This window comes from Plasmodium chabaudi (assembly GCF_900002335.3).
Source record: "Plasmodium chabaudi chabaudi strain AS genome assembly, chromosome: 12".
NCBI lineage: Eukaryota > Apicomplexa > Aconoidasida > Haemosporida > Plasmodiidae > Plasmodium > Plasmodium chabaudi.
Window position 1 is genome coordinate 685,560 of NC_030112.2, and position 18,453 is coordinate 704,012.

Genomic DNA, 18,453 nt, shown 5'->3' on the forward strand with positions numbered 1-18,453 from the left:
CAGTTGCAAAACAAAAAAGAATTAAAATAATAAGAAGAAAGCTAATAGGTAATAATTGTCTTTATATGTATAGACTAAACAAATGGTTTTATCGAAGATAATTTATCTTTTCTAGTTCAATAAGAATGCCATAAATATATTAGGCATTAAGTATATATATTTATATACTTGGCTAGTTAATATATATATACTTTTTCTTATAAATTATAAGATATATACATAAATATATATAATTTATAAGGTATTAAAAATTGGAAAAATATATATGAAATAAAAAATTTAATAATCGCATAAAAAAAGTAAAATATTTAAGTACTTGCTAAAAAGAATTAACTCTTATATTCACAGAATATCTCCTCCACAAATATTATATATATTGCAAATTAAAACTTCATATATACATATATTTATTTTATGATAAATACACCTTGTTTTATTATAATAATTTTTAATGTAATAATATATGGCTATTTTTACCATTATTATTTTTTTTTATCATTTTTTAAAAAATATAAATATATATATTTTCCAAGTTCTGAAGGAAAATATCTTATATATATTTATATATATTTTAAATAGTTTGCTCCAATCATAAAGCTAAAGCATTATGGCTAAATTAATGAGCATGCTGATTTTTTTTATTTAATTTTTTCTGCTTCCTTATATTGATAATGGGAGTGTTGGGAAAGTACATAAAACATATTTATATAAAGTGAGCAAACGACAAAAAAATAATTCTTTGAATAATATTTAAAAAGCTCTTTAAAATATGACATAAATGTAAATATTTAAAAAATTGTTTGTTCTGTTTAATTAGCATTATAAATATATTTTACAAGTGATAAAAAATAAGTAAGAATAAACTTCCATATTTTAATTGTGCCATATAAAGTAAAAAAAAATTATTGAAAAATATCATGAAAAAGAACAAAGTATATAATAGGCTGTAGACATGTGTACACAAATATACTTTGTTTCCTTTACCCATCATACTTGTTTTATCATATATCCTCACTGTAATTTATGTCTATTATAATACCGGTTCAGTAAATAAACACGCATATAATGAAAAATGAAGTAAGCTTATACTCCTGTTATTCTATTACTTATATATTTAACTAAATAACTGAATGAGGCCTTGTTTTTTTCTTTTTTAATATTGTGTTTTAACTTGGCTTACACATAGGATGACGCTAACAAATGCGACACCATAAACTGTGTGCATATAGTACAAAAATAAACTTTATTATTTTTGAAATAAGGAAAAAAAATATTACTTTAAAGAATAACATTAATGACACATATTAATGTTACATTGTTTTTTAACGTAAAAATATTCATTGTATAAAAATATTTATACATTTAAAATACATGATATGTGTGGGTTTTTTATTTAATAAATTGGTAAAGAAAATAGAAAAAATAATAAATTTTATAATTAAAAAATTATTTATTTAAACTTTACATATAACACTTTCTCAAATGTTATTCTCCTTTTATGGAAATACACTAAATGAAATACAAATAAAGAAAAAATATACCAACCATGACACATGGATATGTATAATGTTAATATAATGCTTATCTTCTTACAAAGAGTTATTGTTTTATTCTTCGGTATCTTGAGCATTATTATTATCATCATTCGAGTCATTATATTCTAATTTATATTCTTCACCAATTTCATCAAATGTGCCCGATTTCCTGTTAAAGCAAAGAAGAAAAATAAGTAACAAATTGGTAATGACAAATAAATAGTATTTATGTATATATAATTATTAAAGAAGGCGAGCCACATAATCTAACCTCAACTTTTGCAGTATCTTATATTCGTTATAATGCTTTTTTCTTTTTTCCTTAAAGTCTATATTGGATACACCTTTACTGTCTTGTTTTTCCACTAATTGGTTTAGTTTATTTATTAGATCATCCGCAATATTATCCTTTCAAAGTGTGGTGAAAAAAATTTAATCAATAAAAAATTAACATTTGTCCAAATGCACATATATATAACCACAATATATTTATCATGGAATTGTGAGCTATGCATATTTGAAAATAATAACAAGTTGCCGAAAAAAGGTACATCATAAATGCTAATACACATAATAAACACGTGCCCTATATTTTTTTTTTGTGTTTACTTGTCCTTCGGCATTTGTTTTAGATTCACCAATTTTCGAAGTTTCATCTTCTGATGCGCTATCCTATATAAAAATGATAATTTGGAGGGAAAAATTAAAAATCAATAAAAATAAAAAAACGAATAAAATTACAGCTATGCATACAACTGATTTAATGCAAAGATGGCTCATAATAATATTATTATACAATGTAATTATAGAAAATAAAAATAACATCATCATTGTTCTACCAACATGATATAACTATAATTTTTTTTAATAAACACAAATAATATATCAATGTAATGAATTTTTTGTGTATATCTTTATGTAGAGTAGAACATATATATATGACATACCATTACAATAAAATTAAACGGGGTGTTTGGCTCCAAAATTTTCATCCGTGAGCCCCTTTCCTTGTCTTGTTCATTTATTGTCACTTCATCCCATGATATAGTTTTTTTCCTAAGCATATCGATAAATGTGAATAAAATATTATGGTAAAAAAAATATATGCGATATCCTTATTAGGTATATATACACAGTATTTATATAGATATGTATTTTATGTTTTCCAAGTGTTAATATATATAAACAAATGTGTCAACTGAATATCAATAAAGTATATATGGCAAAATATTTTTTTCCATAAATGCGCGCATTAAAAAAATCAACCATATTCAGTATTATTCCGTATATTCAGTTATAAATGTTCATATTATAAAAGTACACAAAAATAATTATATGCACATTAACGTATTCTATTTCAAAATATTTATATAAAAATTTAGTATCTATACATATGCAAATGTAATGGTATATATAAACGTGCACGCTAATAATGTTCTTTTTATATATTTTTTTGTATTACGCTGCAGTTTTATTGATTTTTTTTTTCATCCTTTGTCTTATTATTCATATTTTCCTATAGTATATAATATATATATTATGTATATATATATATTACATATGCATTTTAACGTGATATTGAGAAATTTAATGTTTTATTTGGATGAAATTCCAAGATAAATTTTTAAGCAAAAAAATATATAAATAAAAATAATAGTAATAATAAAACAATAATAAATAATAAAAAATAAAAAAATAGGAATATTGATACAATGACAAGGTAATATAGGAAAGCAATGATGTGCTAACGTATAAGCCAAAAAAGAATATACAATTTTTAAATGTATTAAATATTAAATATCGAGATAGAAAGGCTTATTATCAAAAAAAAAAAAAACTTTATATAAAAAAGTTCACTTTAAATATAATAACTTCTTTCCATTTCTTCATAATGACGTAAAAATATAACATGTGTTTATACGTTCATAAAAAAAAATTATGAAATAAAAATAATATATATTTTTTTTATGTATGTTAAATTAAAAATTGTTCTTCAATTTTTTACTATATTTTAATTGTTATTTTAAAAAAACATTATTTTATTTATTTTTCTTTTAGTTCCATCTTGTTCTTTTCTATATACTTTCACTTTTCATCAATTAAGATAATTAAAGATGGGTTGATAAAATAAGTCAATAAATATGTGAAAAAATATATTTTCATAATTTTTAAGTATGTAGGATATATTAAAAAAGTGAAAACATTATGTACATGCATACAAATATAACAGTAACATTTTTATTACTGATATAATTCTTAAGTCTTTAATCTTACATAAATGTATGAACATTCATATTTATTTATAGTAACATTTTTAAACACTAATGCTGTTGTAAGAATATAAGTTTCATTAATTCTTTTTATGCATTCCCTTTTTGTATACTCCTTAATTTTTGTTCTATTTGTTTCCAACTTATAATCGAAAAATGCGCACACATTATAAATATATAATACAACAGTAGTTATGGGGAAATATATTTGCTACTATTATTTGGTTCCCTTTTTTAGTATGCTTTAAAAATATGTATTGAAAAATGGTAACCTTTTAATGCTTGCTAGTATACGATAACATTTTTATAATATTTAAAAATGATCTACCAAATTAACGGGAGTATAGAATTGGTGTGTTACTAATTGGAGCTTTATTTCATAAATGATATTTATAGTTGGTTATTTAATTTATACATATTTTTTCATAAGATTGATACTATTTATAATACATGTCTAAATATATACACATTTAAAATATCGATAATATTATACGGTTTTAAAAAGAGTAGAACATGGATATGCCACCTAATTAGTATACAATTTTTTTTACTTATTTTTGAAGACATAACATGGGGAAAATTATAAATATCTTTTTATTTTTCCATAAAAGAAATTAATTGAACAGACAGCAATGTATGCATAAGTATACAAATGATTTTTTATGCTTTCTTAAAACCAATATAAATCTTAAAAAAAATATATAATTTTTATGACCAACATTTTATTCACTAATCTTAGCTGTTTAAATAATTGTATATAGGTAAAATCATCTTATGCATACGGGAATTGTTTGAAAATTATTTCAAAAAAAATGAAACATATAAATTTTTTACGCATACATTAAATAGGAAAAAATTGTATATAATAAATGCTATTTATTATATAACATATATAGTAGAGTATCGATGTTGTTATATTCTAAATTTACAACAAAGAATATATAAAACATATATTGTTTTACAAAAAAAGTAGTAGCATATGTATATACATTTATATGTATAGATATCTACGTGAATATTTATTGCGAACGGATAATCCAAAAAAAGAAAAATATAAATAATAATTCGACCTTATAATATTCCAAATGTATTGAATGATAATTTGTAATATATTTTTTTTTACGAAATAAAATCCATAAATATAATTTTTTGCAATCCTGTGATTAATAATTTGGATATTTATATTTCCCCTATTTTATGTTTATATAAAGATCATTTTTCATATGTGATTAATAATTTGGATATTTATGTTTCCCCTATTTTATGTTTATATAAAGATCATTTTTCATAAGCCTTATATGAATTTGCTTGTATATACATATAAATGCATGGGCATATACATTTTATATTTTCTACATATATAATATCGTAATTTTTCATCATTTGATTTGGTACTCTTATATGTACCGTGGCACTAAAACATCAATTGATTTTTTATTTTTACTTAATCTCAGAGCACCATTTTTTTGAAAATTGGTAAAACAACATAAATTGTTGAAAATTGATTTAAAAAAATCCATGAAGGATAACAAGTAATCACATAAGTTTTATATGCGAATATGCATAAAAACGGAATAAGCTTGAATTGAAACAACACATATATATATACATACACGTGTGCAAGTGCATGCCATATAAGAATATAGATATATAGTTTTGTTTATATAAAACCATAAAAGATGACGGAAAATACACAGTTAATTGATGCGGGATGTTTCATTTCCCAAATGAACGAGTTGTTACTTATAGACCCATTATATATGAACTATGCCATAACAAATTATTTTAATCACTTAATAAATGATAAAAGTGAATTATTACCAAAAGAGAGTTTAAATGGAGTTTATTTTGAAAATGCCAAAGCAGGTTTATGGTCTTCTTTTGCAATCAAAGAAAAAAATATATTTTTGCCTAATTCACAACAAATGGAACAAAATATGAATGATTTAGGAATAGATAAAAATTATGGAAATGAAATTATTACATCATTTGCTTGTTTTAATAACACGGAATTTATGCATGAATATTTAACTGTTGAAAAACTTAATGAATTAAAATGGGAAAGACTTGAATCAAACATAAATTGTATAGGAGGTCTCAATAATGGTAATGCATACAAAAGCCAATCCAATGAAGAAGATAACCCAATTAATTTTTCAAATTACTTTACTAATATTTTAACAGTAGAAAGTGGTCAAGTAGGTTTATTTTGCACAGAGTCTATAAAAAACTGTACAAGCGCTTTACTTGAAAAATATGAAATTTATGATATTAAAAATAAGGAAGAACTTGAGAATTTTTTCAATAAAAACATGAATGATTTATATCCATGGTATAATAAAATTTGTAATTCAACTTTATCTTCATCTATTGCTATAATCGATTATATTGATATGCCCCTTGGAAGTGTTTGTATGTCAGGCTCAGATTGTGTATCGAATTATTTATGTGAAGTTGTAAAGGATGATGTAACAGGAGAAATATGGGCAATAAGAGTTAACTTTCTTAATCCTTTTAAATAAATATGTTTTATATCTTCATATTTTTTTTAATATCAATTTAATGCATTAGTTTATTTAAAAATAAATACATTTCATATTGTTTTTTAGTAAATATATTATTAATTTCGTACAGTGAATTTCCATTTTTTTTCGTAAAACATTAGTGCTCTATATATAATTAAAAATTATTATGATTTAAATTAAAAAAATTATCAGACAAAAAAATTGCACAATTTTAACACCTTCTACAACGAGTATTTCACAACTTAGTGAATTTACATATATAGATATGTGGATATATGAAAAAAGTTTTCAAAAGACAATTTTTTACTGTTATTATGGCTATATTTTTTTAACTTGATAAAACAGACATATTTTAAAAATGAGATTATGTGCATTTTTTAATAAGAATAATATAAGAAAGAAATGCGTCATTATTTTTAAGTTAGCAATGTTAGTTAATTGGGCTTTATTGTTCTAACAATAATATATATGAATATATGTAAAACTTTCCAGGCTTCATTCTGTTTGTTCCTTTAATATATTCACCACACATAGCTCTCTGTATGTATGTATTTATTTTCATTCAACTTTTATTTAGAAATACTCTACAGAATATTACGAATAAAATCATAATATGCACACATTATTTCCTAAAACCTTTTAAAGGAAAATAGGATTGAGCATTTTTCGTGTGTGCAATTTGTATTTGTTCCTTTTTAAAAATCGGGGGAAAATATAATATTCATACATAAAATAATATACCTTAACTGATCATAGCTTTAATTAATTTTTTTCATTTTTATCGCTTAAATGCAATTAAGTATTATTCCCTACAAAATTTGTGTGCAATAATATGGTTTTTTATTCACTGTGATTTATTTTTCTTTTTTTCCAAATTTTGCAACTTTTTATTTTTTACAGACATACAAATTTAACTATTTCTACAGCATTTTTTTTATACAAAACAAGTGAAATCCTTATTTTATATGATTTACAAAAGGGATTAAAACATATTTTTTTGAATAATGATTTTGAAGGACAAAAAAAAAAATCAAGAAATTGGAGTATATGAAAAGGAGATATTTGAAGAACTACAAAAAGTATATAAGAAGGAAAAGTTTTTTAAATATGTGGATGAAAAGAATTATGAAAATTTTATATATGAAAAAAAAAAGAACTCAACAGAATGTAAATTTGTTGTGAAAAATAATGTACAAGTAAAAGACAAACAAAATAATTGTAGTCATGTTGTATATCCCAATTTGAATGCGATAAGAGCTTTTAAAAATTTCATAGGAAAAGAGATTAATATTGAAAGTGTTTATGATGATGATTCTTTTTTTAGTTCCAAACAAAATGATAAATTGTCTTTTATCAAAAAAAGCGATAACCATGAATATTATAAAAATGAAATAAATAAAATTAGCATAGATAGACAAAGCAGTCAAAATGTTATTACAAGGATTGAGGAAATTAAAAACATAATTTGTTTTATCAAAAATACTTATAATAATCAATTCATAGAAGATGAAAATAAAAAAATAAACAACATCGAAGATTACTATGAACAAATATTATGTATTTTTTTTTCTATTGAAAATATGCTTAATACAATTATAAATTATGGAGAAAAATGTGATGACAATTTTTGTGATAATTCAAAATATTATAAATATATAGGCAAGTATTGCACGAACTTACGTGATAATGAAAATGGAATGAAAATAAACAAAACTACAATCTTTGAGCTAATAGATATATTAAAAACAAAAAAAAACACTGACAAAATGAATATTTTAAATTATAATAACATTTTATCATTTCAAAAACTTGTTGTAAAGAATAATTTTGAGGACCTTACTCAAAAGGCTGCTATATATGAATCAGTACTTTCTGAAAACTGTTTGAATGAAAATACTATAACTATGTTACCATCTTTTTTTTTCTTTGTAAATATGTGTTTAAATGATAATATATACAAAAGAATATTGAATTATATTTATTTAATAAATTTTAAATTAAAAAAGAAAAAAGAATATTTAGAAAATTATAACAATATAAAAACATTAGATATGTTATATTCTTATGTACAGTCAATTACAAGCAAAGATCAAATGCTTTATGATGATTTTCCCAAATTCATTGAAACAACGTTTCAATTAAACTTAAATAAAGACGTTGAAAATTTATTATGTTTATACAAACAATTATTAAAATGCGAAATAAACATGGATTTAATAACAAAAGAAACAAACAAACTAAATAAAAACATTACAAACATCAGTCAAAATTTAGAAAACATTAATGCACAAATAGTAAAATCCTACGAAGGTCTATCGTAGAGGATTAAAAAATAAAAATACAACATAAAAATAAAATAAAAAATAAAATAATAAAATAAAATAAAATAAAAAATAAAAGAAACAACACCATTAATTGATTTCCCTAAAACATGGGAGTATTGTCCACGAATGAAAGCAAGTATGCATTGCATCCGAAAAAAAAAACTTCATATTGTTAATAATGTATATGTGTGCGCGTTTGTTTTTTTTTGTTATTTTTGGGTTATTATTTTTCCATGCTTTTCGAAGTTTATTTTATAAAAAAATTGTTTAAATAAAAAGTTCACGTCTTCAAAATCAAGAGGAAGATATCATTTGCACTGACGTTGTCGAGATTAACGTGGCTAACTTGGACTTCAGTGTCTGTAAATTTGAGTTTCTCGTTTATTTCTGCAAAGGTAAAAAAAAATATAAAAAATGAAAATAGTTGTATATATATGCAAATTAGATAAACAAGAAATACATTTATCATATTTATGAATATATTGAAAATACATGTACAAGTCATATACATACCTAATAGCTTGAATGTATGAGCATTTTCCAACATTTTAACTACAAAGTTATATTGATCTGATTTGATGATTTCCGAGGAAAGAATTTTAATATTTTTGTATTGTATGAAAAATTTTCGTATATCTTTATATGCTATTCGAGATAATGCAAATTTAAATAATTCGAAAACGGATATATATTTATTTCTATTTAAATATAAATTAACATAAGAAAACTTATTATCAATCAATTTAATCAAAGTTTTATAAATTTTTGAGTATTTTATCAAAGCTTTATTTTTTCCATTCTGATAAACAAGTTCTTGATCATTTGTTTGTCCACTCTTTCGTTTTTTTGTTTTAAAAATATAGCAGATTTTATTATAATTTAGCATACCCTTATTTGCATATTTTTCAAGGAATTTCAATATCGAATCAGGCTCTACATTATTGTAATTTATGCCTTTTTTTTTATTAAATGTGTTCACTACTTTTATAAATTTATTAAATGCTTTATTATTTTCTGAAAAAAATGCTTCTATATATTCATATATTTTGCTTGTATATATTCCTTTTAATTTTATTTGGAATAAATAATATTTTTCAAAATTGCCAATTATATTTTTTACATTATTTTTATAAGCAATTTGGTTTTTATTAAATAAATATAAATAATCATAATATAATATATCTGTATATATATGAGTATAAACTATATAATTCTTTGCAGAAAATCGGAGTTTTAAAACATTTTCTTTTATAAAACTGTTAATAACATTGTGATTTATACTATTTACATTTGATGATATTGAGCATTCTAAATTTTCTTCATTTCCTGTTTGTGTCACACTATTTGTTTCGCCATTCTTTTTATCAATATTATTATCACTACTATTTGTCTTGTTTGAGTTATAGCCATTTTTCATTTCTTTTGCACTATTTGTAATGGCACGTTTTTTATTTTTATTTATTTTGTTTTTTTTCTCATTCATATCTATTACACTATAATCCATACTACTAGCTAGTTCATCATTTTGAATATAATTATCCATTGAATTCATTTCAAGTATATTTTTTAAAATAATATTTATATAAATTTGAGAACAGAAATCAATATTATCATTTAATTTATATAATAAAATAATATCATCATTTCTTAACAAGTTTATCATTAAAATAACTTTTTTCTTCATACCTCCACTAAGTTGGTTACAATTTATATGTAGATCACATTTTAGGTTTACTAATAACATAAGCGTATAAATAATATATAATAATTCAGTATCTGTTAAATTTAATTTTTTATATTTGAAAATTAAATTAAAGTGCTCATATATTGTCATATTTGGCATTAATGATAATTTACATTCATTCTCACTTCTTTTTTGTGCTTTCTCTGAAAATATATCAAATAATTTTTTCTTTTTATTTTTGCTAGTAAACATTTTACTAATAAAACAGCCTCTATTATTTTCTGTACCATTTTCATATACATAACTATTATTCATATTGTTGAGGAAAAAATATTTGAATAAATAAAGTACATTCAAATCATTGTTATACACTGAAGAAAAGGTATATATATTATAGGGCTTAATTTTTATATTTATATCTTTCAATATATATTTAACATTATTTTGTAACGATATTTTATCTATATTTTCTGCTTCAATTAGTTGTAAATCATTTCGACGTTTTTTAAAATTTTCTTTTACTGAATTTTTATTTTCTAAATTTTCAGGATTATCATGTTTGCTAATTGGATGCGTTTTTTCTTTACGTGTATTATTTCTTGAAAAAGGGGCAAACAATTTGGAATGCTTATTATTTTTATCTTCTAATGTGTTTAATTCTGTAGTATGTTCATTTATATTTTTTTTATTTTTATATTTTTTATTGAGTAAGTTAAAATTGTTTAATAAAAATGCATATTTGCCTTCGAATGTTGATTGTAATTTTTCGTTTGCCATTTTCTTTTTTTTTTGGAAATATCTTAATCTATATAATTTATAAAGTAATAGTATAAAATATATGGAGCAGTTTATAAATATAAATACAAAATCCCATCTCTCGCTAAAAAATGAGTTTTCATTTGAACAAGCATCTGGAATTGTTTGGCTACTATCATCGGGTCCATCCTCAACAAAATTGTTTTGAAATATTCTTTGGAAAAAATTTGTACTTTGTTCATATTTACTAGAATTCCATTGGGTGTAATATAATTGTGTGTTAATAATGGTATCGCTATCAATAGTCTTCAAGTCTCTCTTTAAATTTAAACACAAGCTTCTAATATTTAGGGCGTGAGATAAACAAAAGGAATCTAATATTCTGAATATGCATATAAATACATGAGACAACTTAACTAAAAATGCATTATTATATGCATATGATAAAAGAACTATGACATATATACCTATACTAATTATTGCACATAATATAAAATTAACAAACAAAAAAATAATATAACTATTTAAATATAGTGATGAAAATAAACTTATAGATAAAAATGTATTAAAGCCAAACATCATAAGAAAAAAGAAAAAGGATGGATATAAAAACTCAGTACATCCAAATATATATAATACTATAAATAAAAATATTATATATAATATAAAATAAAAATAATCTAATATTATTATCTGGAAATAATGTATAAATTTATTTACATCAAAATTAGTAAAAATCTTCTTATTTTCAATTTCATTTTTTAATCTCTCAAAAAATACGCAAAAAAATATTATTACTGATAAAAATACGTACATATTTATATAAAAGTCTCTAATAAAATATTCATGATATTTTATTCTGAACGGTTCATTCTTTACATCAGTTCTCTTTGTATAAAATTCTTCATCATTTATATTTTTGTTGTTTTTTTCCTTTTGGCTCACCCCATGAATATTTTTGTTATTTATTTCGATACCACTAATAACATTTCCTTGCTGTCTATTTCTGTTATTTACTATATTTTGAAAATCATATAAAACGTTAAAAACTAAATTAGTGTAGTATGGATAGGAATGAATAGATGTATAGTTATGAAATAAATTTACATCCATTTCTATATTTGTTTGAATATTATTATTTTCATCTGTATTTTGAGTTTCGTTAATTACAATCACATAGGTTCCTAAAGATAAATCATTATTTAATTTTGATTTCAATTCCAAATATTCACTAATATTATCATATAAACTATCTTCATCAATAGAGGTACTTATATAGTTTACATTTTCTTTTAAAGAGTATTTTTTAAAAAGCATAAAAAGTGTATTATTATAATAATTGAATAAATGTTTTCCTCTATTATTATAAATATCACTTGGATGATCAGAATTTGTAGCCTTAGTTTTTATATAATTATTATTTCTATTTTCTTCATAGAGATTGAAATACTTTTTGAATGGCCCGGTTAAAAATTTTCTTTTGCGTTTATATTTATCTACTTCAGGCATATTATATATATATTCATCACTGCCATCTACTTTAAGTCTATATATAATTCCATAGTTTATTATACTTTCTTTTAAATGGCTAGATGAAATTGTTGAATTATCTAATTCGATGTATTGGACTTTACCAAAAAGGGATACACATTTAATTATAAGTAATCCACATGATAATAATAAAAGTGGGACAAGAAATTTATACCAGTAAAAATTCATATCTGATAAATCTTTATTCAATTTTAAAAATACTGAAGGAGCAATATATACTGAAAAAAAATTTTGTAATTTTTGTATTATTGTATAATTGTTTGAATCATCGTAATTATTATAGTTTTCTGAATTTTTCATATTTAATTTGTTAACTTCATATTTGTCATTATTTTTGTTGTAATAGTTGGTATCCTCTATATATCCTTCTTGTCCTAATTGGCTACCTGAGTTTTTATTTAATTTGTTATCATTCACAAAATTAACATTATTTGCTTTATTAAAATTGCTTTCCATAAATGTAGTATTGCTTTCGTTTTTTTTTCCTAAGACAATATCATTTAGGTATCCAAAATCGGTAATCGCTTTATTCCCTTTCTTTTTACTTTCCATAATTAATTGATTTTTTATATTATTAAAGTATTGGGTATTATAATAAAACATATAAAAAAGTGGATCCATTTTAATTAATTTCTTAACCCCTTTATCTCGAATGGTTTTTAATAATTTTATTTTTTCATTATATGTATATATATAAATATATGTATAATATATATCTATAGTTTTTAATTCATAGTGTAATACATTTTTTAGTTTGTTTAAGATTGATATCACATTTTTTAGCTTATCTAATTCATTTATTTTATAGGTACAATAAATATAATTTCTATTAAAAAATATATAACAATTTTTATTATATTCTCTTGAATCTTTTATATATTTTATAAAACTGCTTTTTATTGATTCTATACTATCTTCATCATTTTTTATATCTCCATTAATTAAATCGAAAATTGTATTTTTTGACTTATCTTTGGATTTTTTATTTTTTTTATCCGATGATACACTATCTTCATATGCGAATGAGGGTTTGAAATTTTCATCGTTTTTGTTAATTTCTTTTGAAATTGCTGAAATAACATTATTTTCATTTATTGAAATATTATCATATTTACTATTATTATCACAGGAAGGGGAATTGAATCTAACATTAAGAATAAATTTATAATTTATTATATTTTGAAAATAACGTTTTGTACCATTAAACACAATTTCACCACTTTTAATAACAGCTATATCATCTGCGAATTTATTAGCTTCATAAATATCATGAGTACATATTAAAATAATATTATTTTTTTTGATTTTATCAAAAAATTTGAATAATTTTGTTTTTGTTTTTATATCTAAAGCTATAAATGGTTCATCTAAAATGTATATATCTCGTTTTACAAGAAAGCATATAAATATTGATATTTTCTTTTTTATTTCATCTATTAAATTCTTTATTTTATCATTTAAATATTTAGATAAATCTAACCCATTTAACATTTTTAATGTTCTTTTCTTTTTTAAATATTTATTAACATCTTTATTATAATATAATAAAAATATTTTAATAATTTCATAAAATGTTAAATTATCATATAATATTACATTTTGACTGCAAAAGCTAATTTCTAATGCTTTTTTACTTTGATTTTTTATTTTATTAACATTTTTCAATTTATTTAATTTATATTCTGTTTCTGTTGTACTACTATTTATAGAGGTACTATCTGTTAAATCATCGTTTTCATTTGATTGTTTTTTATATTTATTATTTTGTATACCCTTTGATGTATTTGGCATAGTGTCTATGGATATTGCTTCTTCATGTCGTTGTATTCCTCGTTTCTTTTTTGGTAGTTTAAAATTATTTTTAACAAATGATATTTCTCCGCTATCTTTATTTATCATCTTTGTGATTATATTTATAAGAGTGGATTTTCCGGATCCGTTTTCTCCCAATAAAACAAAAATTCGATTGCTTCTCAATGTTAAGGAAATATTTTTGAGTGCTTGTTTTTTTCCATAAAATTTGTTGACATTTTTAATAAATAAGCAACACTTATTATTTGCAATTGCTTCTTCATCATTATTATAAGCTGTTTTAATAAATTTATGTTTTTTATTTATAGATAGTGCATTTTGTTCGGCCATATATAATTGATTGATAGATTCATTTTTCTTATTTATAGATTTATTTTTTGGATTTGTAATCTCTGAATCAAATTCTAAATTGTATAAATTATCTTCCGTTTTACTATCTGCTAACATTGTGGTGTTATCATTTTTTTGATGGATGTTTTTATTCTTCGTTGAAGGAACCACTTTAAAACTGAAATTGATTGTGTCGTTGCTCTTGATATATATAATAAATGTTAATATAGATACTAACATAACGAACGAAACCAATGGATATATAGTAAGGTCCATCAAACATATATCTTCTATAGTTATGAACATTTCATTAAATGTTATTTTTATATCATTTTTAATTAATATAAAAATAAAATCTAATGCTAAACAAAATGAAGAATGGGGGATCAATAAAACTAAGGAGATCAAAGATTTTTTTGCCCCCGAATGAATAATTAAACGAAATGTAGAGAAAAGAAAAAACAACAAAAAGGACGCTATATAATTAATTGCACTATTATATGAAAAATGGACACATATTACTGTAACTAATAAACTATTCATTATAAACATATAAATATAATAAAATAAAATGAAATAATTCATTAATTTTTTAAATATATACAAATATATTATATATGTAAATATTATATTATAAAAAAATAACACTATAAAATAAAATAATAACCATGAAAAATAATAATAATATTTATTTACTTTTATACAAAACAAAAAATTCTCCATATTTATCTTTCGTTCCTTATTTATATCAAAACAAATATTTATTATAAATAAACAAATACATAAAAAAAGAATAATTCTAAATATATTTTTTTCTAGAGCATCAAATGCATTAATCTTTAAATTTTTTAGAGGCATTTTATATGAATAAAAATTCTCGAGAGAAAAGTTTGTAATATATTTTATATCATCATTTGGTTCTTCTTGTGACTGTACAATACTTTTATTGATAACACTATTTTCTAATTCTTCATTGTTATTATCTTTAAACTTATTATATTTCAAAAGAAAATAATTAAAATGATATTCAAGAGCCATAAAAAAACTATTGTAATACCATTCGTTAAAATATATATTAAACGATAAATCATCAACGGTGTTAAAATTTATAAAATTCTGTTTTAAGTTTATATTAATATCATTGAAAAATATTTTCTCATTTGAATTCAATAGTGCATAATCTCCTACTCTAATTTTGTATCTTATATTTGATATAGGCTCATCATCGTTGAAATTAAGATTGTCGTTTTTAACACTCTTTACATTGTTATTACCCTGTTTGTTTAATCTGAAATTATTTCTATGTGCATAATCTGTTGAGCTTAATGTCGGTGTTATTGATAAGTTCGTTATGTTTTGATCGTTGATCTTTTTAGTATGATCTATTTTTTTATTATCAGATAACTTATTTAAATATTTCCCAACAATACTTGGAAATAATAAATTTGGTTGCTTTTTTTTGTCATCTCTTTTTGCCTCATATTTAAGATTTTCAATACCTAATAGCCCACATGAGTAATTTGTTTCTACCACTTCATTTCTCACAAAGTTATGAAAAAATAAAATATTTTTTTTATTCTTTACAAATTCTTTATACTGACTTTCATTTTTTATACTTCTAATATCTTTTATAAATTTTTTATATAATTTCGTTTTTTTAATCGTATTTAATGTATGCTGGTCTATTTTTAATTTTGCTAATTTCTCATATTCCTTATCTGAATATATATTTTTATATAAATCGTCAATAGTAAGTTCATTATTGTTATCATTATAATTGTTTGTTATTTTGTTTTTAAAATTATTTAATAGTTGTTTATTAAATTGAATAGATTGGTAACTTAGCTTGATGTTATTTTTTTCTTTATTTTTCCCCAACCCCTTTACATCATTTTCATTAAGAAATATTGCATATTTAAAATTTTTTTCACATTCTTCTTCACTATTATATACTCGAAAAATATTCATATCATTTTCATTGGTATATTTCATAAAATCGTTTATAATTTTGGAGGGGGGTGTAAGGCATATATGATTCACATATATAGTATCATTTATTTCCCTAAAATAAACAAAAGAAGAAAAAATATAAGTAAATAAATTATAAAAACATAAAAAATTTTGATATATTTTTATTAAAAAATATGTTGAAACTTACTTTGAGCACAAATCATTGCTCATAAACAATACATATTGCCTTATGGTGTCGTTTAAATCGATCTTGTCATTTTCCGAAAAAAGGTTAGCTAGTTCAAAGGAGTCTGCAAAGGAAAAAAGCACATGCATTGTATGTATATATACAGAGAGAGGCGCATACAACATTATCTATTGGGAGAAAACAAGCAAGTATGTAAAAAGTGGGACGAATAATAAGCTGAAAGACACATTATTAAGAGTTTTCAAACTAAAATCGTATTAACTATTAAAATATATATTATGCAATATAGCCCCGTTCACTATTTAGCATGCTCTTTAGAGTATATGATAGAATAGGGCATACAAGGGACACATATGCATAACCAATAAGCATTTAAAATATGCATAATATTTAAAATAAATACATAGGGACACAAAATATTTCAACTAACAATAGATATTTGACATATTTTTTTTTTTTATAACTTACACTTCTCACTTAAGCTCCTCAAGAATAAGTGGAAAAGAATTAAAGAAAAGGGTATTAACAAAAAAAAGAAATAAAGAATGGGATTTTTTTTTTTTTCATAATAAGTCTTCTTTATTAAGCCATATAATTTACGAGTTTTCATTATGTTATATTGAATTTATTTAAAAAAATAAATTAATTTTTTATTAACAAATATATTATCCCCTATATAACAAAAATGAACTCTAATTAAAAAAATAGGGATTGAAAAAAAACATGATTTAATTTATGTTTTTACAAAATCGGGATTAAAAAAAACGAAAAACATAAAATCATGTTAAAGAAATCATGATTAAAAATATGTTATATATAAAATTTAAAACTAAATAAATAAAATAGTTTTTAATTGGATATTATAAAAATAAAAAATCGTACAAAATGGAAATGTATTTTTTTTGTTTTTCATAGAATAGTCTGCTCATACAAATTATATAACAACAATATAATAATAAGGAAATTTAAAATAACGAATTTTTTTTAAATATTTTTGTATTAAAAAATAAAATAGTAGGTAAAACATCAGCAAAATTGGAGAAAAAATGGAGGGGTAATAAATAAAAAATAAGTTCACCATTTATTAGGTCTCTTTTCTTTGTTCGTATTCCTTTTCCTTTTCTATTTTCTTTTATATTTTATATTTTTTTAAATTAATGAAAATCAGAAAATTTAAAAAAAATTAGAAAAACTTATTTAATTAATTTTTCCATGTTTTTAAAAAATACTATTTAATATTATAGTATTTTTTATATCTATAATTACATAGAAAAGGTAGTACTGGTTTCCTTAGAAGAGTATTTTTTTAAGCTCCCCAAAATTTCCAATAAAAAATTTTAAAAAATTATAGAAACATAATACTTTCATTATTATTTAATTATTTCATTTTTTCTTTTGTTGTTTCTTTATATATATAATTTAAATTTGCATAAATTTATATTTCCAATTTCATGGTACTCCAAGCTGTTCTTGGAATTAGAGTCCAAAAAGGACATACGAAATGGTAA

At 21.6% G+C, this 18,453-nt stretch overlaps 4 protein-coding genes across 4 annotated transcripts; 2 read left to right on the forward strand and 2 right to left on the reverse strand.

The window, feature by feature from the left end:
- Positions 1-1,607: 1,607 nt before the first annotated feature.
- Positions 1,608-3,026, reverse strand: PCHAS_1219200 (protein phosphatase inhibitor 2, putative; the record flags this gene model as incomplete). The annotated part of the gene is made up of 5 exons (XM_016798887.1): positions 1,608-1,704; positions 1,807-1,943; positions 2,145-2,207; positions 2,483-2,591; positions 2,998-3,026. 5 exons carry the CDS (start codon positions 3,024-3,026, stop codon positions 1,608-1,610), a joined length of 435 nt encoding a protein of 144 aa, XP_016654248.1.
- A 2,458-nt stretch (positions 3,027-5,484) lies between these two features.
- Positions 5,485-6,327, forward strand: PCHAS_1219300 (conserved protein, unknown function; the record flags this gene model as incomplete). Its single annotated transcript, XM_016798889.1, has 1 exon — positions 5,485-6,327. The coding sequence occupies one exon, from the start codon at positions 5,485-5,487 to the stop codon at positions 6,325-6,327; it is 843 nt and encodes a 280-aa protein (XP_016654249.1).
- Positions 6,328-7,334: 1,007 nt separating this feature from the next.
- On the forward strand, positions 7,335-8,651 carry PCHAS_1219400 (conserved Plasmodium protein, unknown function; the record flags this gene model as incomplete). Its single annotated transcript, XM_734908.2, has 1 exon — positions 7,335-8,651. The coding sequence occupies one exon, from the start codon at positions 7,335-7,337 to the stop codon at positions 8,649-8,651; it is 1,317 nt and encodes a 438-aa protein (XP_740001.2).
- A 283-nt stretch (positions 8,652-8,934) lies between these two features.
- On the reverse strand, positions 8,935-17,555 carry PCHAS_1219500 (ABC transporter I family member 1, putative; the record flags this gene model as incomplete). Its single annotated transcript, XM_016798890.1, has 4 exons — positions 8,935-9,041; positions 9,168-16,849; positions 16,946-17,048; positions 17,414-17,555. The coding sequence occupies 4 exons, from the start codon at positions 17,553-17,555 to the stop codon at positions 8,935-8,937; spliced, it is 8,034 nt and encodes a 2,677-aa protein (XP_016654250.1).
- Positions 17,556-18,453: the final 898 nt, after the last annotated feature.